The sequence below is a fragment of the Gavialis gangeticus genome, unplaced genomic scaffold (genome assembly GCF_001723915.1).
Source record: "Gavialis gangeticus isolate Ggan-Ray unplaced genomic scaffold, GavGan_comp1, whole genome shotgun sequence".
In the NCBI taxonomy this organism is placed as follows: domain Eukaryota; kingdom Metazoa; phylum Chordata; order Crocodylia; family Gavialidae; genus Gavialis; species Gavialis gangeticus.
In genome coordinates this window covers 48,770,780-48,780,808 of record NW_017729029.1, presented here as the reverse complement: position 1 = coordinate 48,780,808, position 10,029 = coordinate 48,770,780, and the positions used below count along the sequence as shown (strand labels likewise).

General features: G+C 40.0%; 1 protein-coding gene across 1 annotated transcript in view; it reads right to left on the bottom strand.

The window, feature by feature from the left end:
- The window catches only part of SMARCA1 (SWI/SNF related, matrix associated, actin dependent regulator of chromatin, subfamily a, member 1), a 78,906-nt gene that overhangs the window by 51,786 nt on the left and 17,091 nt on the right, over nucleotides 1-10,029 (bottom strand). The window contains exons 2-5 of the mRNA XM_019521565.1: nucleotides 8,101-8,267; nucleotides 6,749-6,849; nucleotides 6,547-6,647; nucleotides 5,042-5,221 (exon numbers count right to left, since the gene is read on the bottom strand). Of these exons, the coding sequence (XP_019377110.1) occupies nucleotides 5,042-5,221; nucleotides 6,547-6,647; nucleotides 6,749-6,849; nucleotides 8,101-8,267 (549 nt within the window). The remainder of the gene's footprint in view (nucleotides 1-5,041; nucleotides 5,222-6,546; nucleotides 6,648-6,748; nucleotides 6,850-8,100; nucleotides 8,268-10,029) is intronic.

The following is a 10,029-nucleotide window of genomic DNA, read 5'->3' as shown; positions in this document are numbered from 1 at the left end:
AAAAAAGAAAAAAGAGAGCAGAGCTAGTGCCTCCCCGGTCCCTAAAACGCACAACTCCAAACCCTTCCTCTCCTCTTCAGATACTTCTACACTGCTTTGACTTCCCTTTTCCCCTCTCATCATTGGCAACCATCAGACTCAACAGACTACGGAGATTGCGCCTTTGGTGGGTTACTGGGTACCACCACAGCTTCTTGAGTGGCTGAAGAGTCCAACGCATGACAAACAGAGCTTCCAGCAGGTGGCACATACAAACTTGATTGAGCTTGCACTGGCATGCCGAGTAGTTTTGTCTTGCATGCCTCTAATGCCTCTTCTCTAGGTCAGTGGTCTCCAAAGTGGGGTGTGCAAGACGATCCACTGGGGTGTGGGAAGAAAATATTAGAACTTCTATTTATATTTATATAAATATACACATATTGGGGGTGCGTGCTCAAAAATTTTTTTACTCATAGGGGTGTGCGATCAAAAGTTTGGAGACCACTGCTCTAGGTCATCACTGACCCTCTCCATCTTAAAACAACGTAGGCCCTGCTTCACGGTGACATTCCACTTGTAGCAGCCCGAAGAAACTGATTCCCAGTGTAGACCATCAAAGTGCAGCTCACAAAGGTTTTTCTTGCAGACATCAACAAAATGGAGTTTGGGCCATCCAAGTTGACATTTGCCAGGGGCCAGCTCACCACAGAGTATATCCTTGGGGATCTAGCCATCACTCATATGATTCACATGTCCTAACCAATGGAGACATCTCTGTCTCAGAAACATAAACATAGTGAGTAACTTGGCCCATTCCTAAACAGCGAATTTGGAGATTTTGTCATGCCATGTTGTGCCCAGGATATGGCAGAGACATAGAAGATGGAAACTGTTCAGTTTTCTTTCTTCCTTAGCACAAGAAGTCCATGTTTCACTGCCATACAACAGAGAGCTAAGTAGGCAAGCACTGTAGACTGACATCTTTGTAGAGGGAATGACCACTTTGTTTTCCCAGATTCTCAAGTTTAGCCATAGTGTTTCTTGCCTTTCCAATGCAAGCATTAATTCTGGCTTCCAAGCCAAGATTTTGCGAGATGGTGGAGCCCAAGTAAGTGAATTTTTTCAACCACTTCCAGGCTTTCATCATTTATTCCAACTTCAGGAGGGAAGTCAACTTGTTGCCCCATGACTAATGTCTTCTTTAGGCTAATGGTCAGGCAGAAAGTGTCACAAGCACACGAAAAGCAATCCATGAGACTTGGCACTCCTCCTTCTGAATAACTAAATTGCTGCGTCATTGGCAAAGAGCATTTCATGAACAAGAACTTCTCGGGTTTTCGTTTTCACTTTTGAGATGAGCACAGTTCAAGAGTTTCCTATCTGATCTGGTCACAAAGTATACTCCTGAACTGCCATTGAATGCATATTTGAGTAGGACAACAAAGCAATTCCCAAAAGGCGACAAGAGCTAGGACACAGCCCTGTTTGATACTACTCTTGATTTCAAGTTCTTCCGAACATGACCTATCAAACTGCACCATCCCATGCATACTAATGTGGAAGGACTTGATGCCTAAGAGCTTAGGAGGGCAGCTAATCTTCTTCAGGATTTGGAACAAACCATCTCTGCTGACAAGACTGAAAGATTTGGCGAGATTGACAAATGCTACAAACAGAGATTTCCTTTGTTCACGGCACTTTTCCTGTAGCTGTCTCAGAAAGAATATCATACCCATCATGGATCTACTGAATCTGAAACCACACTCAGACTCAGGGTAGACGCTGTCTGCAAGGGTCTACAGTCTTAGCAGGGCAACTTTGGCAAAGAGCTTCCCAATGATGGATATACTGTGATGGTTATTGCAGTTGCTCATATCAGCTTTGTTTTTGTACAGAGTGACTATGCTTGCATCCTTCATGTCTTGAGGAACTTCATCTTCTCTACGACACATACATATTAATTCATGCAGATGGACGAGGAGGACAGCTGTCCTGTACTTAATAACTTTAGCCGGTATACAATCCACACCTGGGGCTCTACCACAAGCAAGCTGATCAATGGCTTTTTCTACTTTGTCTATGGTAAGTTTATGGTCAAGCAGTGTCAGGGTTGAGAGGTCTTCAAGTACATTGAAAGCGAAGTCACAGACCACATTTTCATGACAGTAGATTTGAGTAATGTTCAACCCATCAGTCCATCTCCTTGTTACAGTCATTGATGACTTCACCTGTGGAGGATTTTAAAAGGGCGGTCTTCCTTAGAACAGGTCTGAGAGCTTTTCTGATGCCCTCATACATTGCTTGCATGGCACCTCAGTCAGCAGCTTCTTGGATACTTTTGCAGTTGTAGCCAACAATCATTTGCACACTGTCTTGCTGTACATTTGACCTTTTGCCAGATCTCTCAATGCACCTGAAAGTTGGAGTGGCTAAGGTCACACATATTTAAGGAAAGCTGACTGTTTCTTTTCTATGAATGAGATTAATTTCAGATGAGTTTTCATCAAACCATCGTTTAAGCTGCAATGTCACAAGTACCACAAGAGTCCAAGGCAGTTTGACAGATGGCTCCTTTGAGCTGAATCCATTTTTCGCAGCAGCATTACACAGCTTAAGATATAACAGGGCCCCGGAGAGAGTTTTAATGAACTGACATGATGTGCCTTCAGCTTTCAGTGACGTGGCATTTATTCGTAATAGAGTTTCTTGCCCTTGTACAATTTCCTGGGATGCAATTTGACTATAGTGCATGCCAATGAACGATGGGTATCACAGACAACAGTGATAGGATTATGTAATGATTACATCATGGAAGTCTCATGAGTGGGTGATGATCAGGTCAAGCTAATGCCAGTGTCCAAATTGTGGGTGACACCAAGATACTTTGTGTTGAGGTTTAACATTGAAGAATTTGTTATACATAGCTCAATGTACAAACATAGCTCAAGCAAATGTCCATTTCATTCATTTTGCTGACACTACAGATGCCCGAACAGTGAGGCCAGGCAGCGTACTGGCCCTGGCCCAAGCACCAACCCTTGCATTGAAGTCTCAAAGAAAGAGAATTTTTTCATTCTGTGAAATATTATTAAAGGACTATGCTCACCATAGAAGCAGTCCTTTGATTCTAATGAACCAGAGATTTGGAGCATATGCACATAAGAGATTGACAGGACCAGAGGCAGTAGTGAGTCAAAGCACCATTAATCTTTCAGAGGCTCTTCACTCTACTACATAACTAAATGGGGAAGGGTGAGCCTAACACCCCTGCTGAAGACAATAAAGGAAGACAGAGATTTCTGAGTTCCTTTCTCAAGCAAGGAGCAGTTGCAGAGGAAGGGCCTTAGAGTGGGTTCCTTTGACCTGGAGGAACAGCCATGGGAAGGAATTGTGAGGGACAGAGGGATATTTAAATAGAAGGCATAGTTGGCTTCACTTTCCTCCCTTCTAAGTATAATGCTGGAGGGGAAGATGGCCAACTCTCTCAACACACACCCCACTTAGTCTTGATGACAGCACACCTTATTCATTGAGGGATTGTAGGAAAATATTAGCGTTTGAAAACTCTGTCTCACTGTCAAAATCTAGCCATCAAATCAGGCTTTCCAAAAATCATTGTCTTTAAACAATGCCTTGTACTAATGTGGGTGTTTTTATAGGTTTTGCTTGACCTTCAGCAGCTGTGCCATAGTTCAGCTACAACAGCTGAAGCTCCCATTCTCTGTAACTGCCACATACTCTCTTCCAAATTTCTGCTCCCTCCACATTCCCTAGCTTAACTACTTCCTAGAGGGTAGATAAAACTCATGTCTTTTTCTTAAAGAATAATGCTAAAATAAAATAAGAGAGTTTGTATGTGGACTTCAGAGTATTTTAAAAGACTCCTCTCTTAAGCCAGAAACATGGGGCATGAAGGAAAACTTCCAAAAAGGACCAAAGTGCAAAAGCAAAGTATATGCATACATTTTCTGAAACCTGCCGTGAATAGGGCTTCAGCTCATGGCACATGGTGCAGCTCAGATTCAGTGACAATAGCACATTCTCCTCAAGTCACCTGTCATCCTTTGGGTACTAACAGAGCCAACAGTCTTGCTGTGCATGCATATTTCATTCCCTCTGGCTGAAGCTACTGGTGCATACACCTGGGGTTCAACACGTAATTCTAAATAACATATTCGATAAAGCTCTCCTCAGAGAGACAATATAGTACTCGCAAAGATAAATTCTGAGCAGCTGAAATCCATTTGATAAGTTGTGATACAGTTTCAGCCCCAGGTGTGAACAAAGACATGTCAGAAAAAAACATGCAAAATGCTCTCGGCTTCTGGTTTTCGGGGAAGGGAACGGGCAGGAGCTGCATCTTCAGAAAGTGTCTCAACAGTTCTGAGCAAATGTTAAGACAATTCAAGTCAGCACGCAGATTTTGAAACATACAGAATAATTAGCTTTTGAACAGTAAGTTACTCTCCACATTCACAGTAAGAGCTGCTGTTCCACTGCAATTCCACTGTTTTCCTAAGTTACACAAATAATAGCTCTGTTATTAATTTCCCAGAAGATTCTACAGTATTGATACTGTGTCCATTAGCATATTTTCTGGATGATGGTCAAATACACTGTATACCTTTAATTTACATGTCTTTGTTATCCCATTTTATCCAGGGAAAGTGGGGAAGAGACCATCAAGAAAGAAAAAAAGAACATAAAGGAAAGAGAGACAAGGTGGCCGAATGGTAGAAAAAATGAACAGTAATCACTAGATGAGCAGAGAGGAACACAACTAAGAAAAAAGAGGTGCAAGCCACCAGAGAAGGGGAAACCAACAAGGGAAAGAGTGTAACAGTGGGACTAGTCTTACTTCTGTCTCCTCTTCTACACACCTTCCCCAGTATTTTCTCTAGAATACATTAGCATAGCATCTATGCATTTCCCCATGCTAACATTTTCAGAGACTGCAGGAAGATACTACTGCTAAGGAAATAGCTTCATAGAGAATTATTTTTCCCAGAATACTAGTTTTTGATACGTAAAACACAGCATCTTTCAACTGTTGTTCACTTACTCTGGCATCCTTGTCTCCAATAAGACAAACAGCACGTAAAGATGGAACCCAGCGTTTAAATTCATTCATCCAGTTGTGCAAAGTTGATTTCGGAACCAGAACCATGTGTGGTCCAGGAATGTTTCGGTAATGCTTCAGATAGCCTAGCAATGCTATCGTTTGCAAAGTCTTACCAAGACCCTACGTTAGCAAAGAAAAAGCATACCACTTTTGAAATTAAATGTCATATAACAAAGGGATAACAAATTATTTTCATATGGTGGCTATAGCAGTTCATAGTCAAGTGACCAGAGAAAAACCTTTTAGTGCACAAAAATGAAAATCCTATGTTGTTACACTTCTGGTTATAGCCTTTTTATGAAAATATGACTAAATAAAACACTATTGAAAATGTATCCATTTCCAAGCTAATTTTCAAATAAACTTGGCTCAAGCCCTCCCATAATGTATGCATCTTTGTTTGAACTACCCAAATTGTTATTTCAGGGCTATATAACTATATCTTCCCTAAGGATATTTTCACTTATATTTAAAGGATGCATTACATTTTACTTTTTCCACATACTTATAGATGACTCAGTTTGTTGCAACTAGAACATGACATATCCACAATGAAGTTAATGGAAAGCTTCCTTGACTTCAGTTAGAGCTGGATCCTCCCCAAGAAATCTAGTTCTTTATGCACTAAACTTAACTTAATAAAGTGTGCAAGTTTGCAAGAAAACTCTTCCTTGGGATGCATAGCAATCTTCCAGAGGTCCTTTCCAGGAAAAAATTACCTTTGTAGTCAACATCCACAAGGAAAAAAAAAACCCTAAGACTAGCCAATTAGCCTTTTGGTCCGTGTGGAAAGCTCCACTGATTAAAGCTGATTTAAGCTTAAAGGCCTCACCTGATTTAAGTGAATTGACTCTGACTCTATATTATACATTGACAATAAAAAGGCCTGTTTCATAAAAATAGAATAACTTTACTTTTAAGATATGGTATTTAAAAAAAAACTAATTTAAATCCATGAAATATTTTTAAATGCATCTGTCACAGTAACTAAAATAGGGCATCCAAATTCTATACGAAAAGAAGAGATTAACTTCATTGTCTTTCAACTTCAGTAACACCATCAGTTTAGCACAGAAGTGGCTGCTTCCTTCTAAGCCACTTCTGGAAGAAATAATTCCCATATTTCTTTTCTTCTTAGACATACTAGTTGTAGAATCCATATCAATTATACATTTAAGTAAGGTAAAAAATAGTCATTGCTTCTCAACCAGCTACTGCATGCAAAACTATATGTAAACAGAGAAATAACAACCTTCAGTAAGTTTATTATTACATGTATTTTTTTTCTTACAAGAGTAAAGTAGCATGCAGCTCATGCAATTTAAATTCATGGGGCTAGTCTTAAAAGCAAAAAGTTCTGGACAGCTGAAGGTCCCAAATATAGAATTCAAAAAGTCAAAATCAGACAGCTTCTTTTGACAAAAATATCAAAGACTACTGCTTACCATTTCATCTGCCAGAATGCCGTTAACACCGTTTTCATATAATGAGATCATCCAGTTCAACCCTCTAACCTGATAATCTCTTAGTGTTCCTCCTTTCACATCTGTAAATATAAGATTCCTCTAAGTAGAAAAATACTTCAATTTTATTGTGATCTGCTCAGCAGATTTTACTTTAATCCAAGCAAACAAAAAGTATACTCACAAGAAGGAGACTCCTCAAATCGTATACACACATTAGATGTCTTTCGACTCTCAGACAGCAACTCCTCATCTTCTTCTTGCTCTGTGCGTCTGTGACGATAACTGGAGAAAGAAAGAATGTAAATATATAAGCAAACTCAGTCATGACTGCATTTTTAAGAGAACAGGAAAATAGGATATCAGCAATTTCTAATCAATCTTAATTTACAACCCCTTTCAGTCCTCTGACAGAACTAATTCATTTTAAGCAGCTATTCCAGTTATTCATTCCATCTCTAAATCATTAAAATCACAGGTCAATAACATACAGCCTGTGGGCCAGAACCAGCCTGCACTGGTGGAGGGCTTTGCCTATGTCTGCACCTATGCCCACAGCAGGGCTGGGCAGCTTCCAGCTGTGCCCATGCCACTACCGCTTATTCTCCCCTTCCCATCTCCAGTCCAATGTGGTTTTGGCAATGCTTCAATGCTGGGAGTTTTGCCTGCTTCTATGCTGAAATCAGGCAGCCAAGAGATGCAGCTTAGCCACTGCTGCCACTTCTGCCTGCCCCTTGCTCCCCAGGTACAGCATGGTAAAAGATTCCAGCCAGTGAGGAGCTATACTGAGGTTGGACATCAGCAGATTATACCCATTCTCCTCTCCCCCTCCTCTTACTGCAGAAATGACCACAACTTCCACCCCCAGTGAGGAGCTATGCTGGGGCTGGGCAGTTTCCAGCTGTGCCTGAACTGCAGCTGTGGGGGAGTGGGGAGAAGTGCAGATGCAGTTTGCAGATATCTTTTCCCAGTGCAGCTCCCCACTGGCTAGAATCTGTACGCATGCTTCAGACAAGGAGCAAGGGGACTGGGAGAAGCAACCCTGGTGTGGGCACAGCTCCCAGCTACCTCGCCCCAGAGTGCGTAAAGGGAAAACCCCATGCCACTGATGTGCCATAGAAGCCACCTGACCCACACTGTTCTGGCCTACAGCTTGTACCAGCCCGATTTAAATTTCAAACCAAATCTATCCTAAATAAACCCAGTTGTACTGAGCAAGGTACTGAGCAGTGTCTTCCCAGCACTGTACAGGGGAGCAGTGTAAAATGACCATAGAATCTACCATTTGATCACTATACTAGTGAGAAAAAAAAGAATGAAAACAATTTTCAGTTGAATATTTAATCTGCCCAAAACTGAATCTAACAGTAGCCTAATGTGAGATAAATATTTTCAAATGAATGAAACCCACCCCCCTTGCAAAGCTCTAAATATACATACACAAGATTTTCTTATTAAGTTAACAAGGTGTTAAAAAGGTATAAATCTGCTTCAAAATACCAATGTTAGGCATAAAATGTGAATATGATAACATACTCCCCAGCTGAAATTAAACTCTGTTTTTCATCCTTCTTGATTCGTGGTCGCCCCAATTTGACTTTCAATGGAGACGTTGGTGACTTCTGTGCTGCAGGCTGAATAAAATGTGCAAATAGCTCTGTCTGCTTCAGGAGGAACTCAAATCTCTTTGCTCGGTCCGTTTTCTAAATTTGAGGACAAAAAGAAAAACAAGAAATGCTGTAGTTTCCTCAACCAGCAATAACTGTATTTCTATATAACAAGAAACTTACACACCATAACCCTGATCCTGCAAAGCACTTTATGCACGTGCACCTTCCACCTGCAAGGAGTTGCAAAAAGCCCAGGAGACTCCTTGAAGGACTCTATACCAATGTTAACTATAGAAGGTGGCAAGAGTTGTTTCTGGCGCACAATGAAGGACAAAATCCAAGCCTTACTGAAATCAAAGGTAAACCTCCCATTGACTTCAATGGGGCCAGGATTTCACTCAAGAAGTCTCTGCACCGATTCTCATAATAATTTACTTAAAAAAAAATAAAGAAAATGATTCATAGGAGACCCAAACTACTAGAGTTAACAATTTTTTTTTTTTTTACTAATTTCAATATGAAAAGGCTCAGACACTAAATATTGTTTTAAAGCCACGAAGTATATGCTGCACTATATTTAATAGACCACACGAATGGTAAACAACAACTTTACCAAGAAAGCAAGGAGATCTTATCACATTTTCCTACCTGTTTTTAAGCAGTATTTATATAAATCTGCCGTGTGCATCAATAAACCACATATTCAAATAAAGTACTAAGCTACTATGCAGATACTAAGCATTAGTTAGTATAAAATTCCTAAGCAATATATAAATTACAGAAAGTTCCTCAAAAGGAAAAAAGCAGGTCATTGTTATATGCAAATAAAAACACTGTAACAGTAGCAGCTTTGCCCACTTCAAAGAAAGCAAGATTCAAAATTAGGCTGACAAGATGCTAACACATCTTTTTGCCACATGAGGGCAATATAAATTTCACAGAGAATTTGTTCAAGTGTTTATAATGAACACCCTTTGCTAATCACATGAAAAAAGGTCTTACCAACTTGCACGCATTGGTGGCAAAAAAGGTTACTAGGAAAACTTAAGTAGTTATTGTCCCTTGAAACCACAGCTATTGATTTGCTTTTGCATAAACATCTTTAAAACTATATAAGCTAAAAATACGATAAACCATATTTATATGTAAACTTTGAAGAGGTGTGTACACACACAGAGATGTACAGCAATGCTGCCCTTTCACAACTACTACAAATATTCTCTCCAAAACAAAGTAATCAAACTAAAATTTTAAATGGTGTTTATAGTTTTTAAGTACTATGATTTATCTTCTTACCAAAATGAAGCATATTGCAGCAAATGCTTATGCCTACACATTCTTCTCTCTCTAATCCAATGCATCTTCACAAAGAATAAAAAACAGACTCTTTGCCAATTCCAATCTAATTCAAGACATCAGGGCTATTACCATGACCATTTGGAGGTCTCAAGGATGAGTTCTCCCTGAAAGCAAAAGAACGGTAGCAACCTTTGCTCACAGCCTCAAAAAACCTCAAAACTAAAATCTGTCCCTAAAATTTATCCCTTAGTGTGCTCTCTCAAAATAGTGCTGGGAGTAAAAGAAAGTATTTCTATTAAACATGCCCTATAAGTAAAGTCATAAACTTCTAATAAAGCTAAAAACATTGACTAAATAAGAGACAAAACAGGTGTACAATGAAGGGCGGGGAGGGGAGAAGGCCACAGATACTCTTCCTCAAGATGTACAGCCTACAAAAAAAACAAATAAAATACTTACTTCAGTGCTTAGGAGCCAAACTAATTCCTCCCTATCTACTGGGGGTATATGGAGCCCCAAAAGGGTCAAGAAAGACTTGGGACTGTGGCTACACACA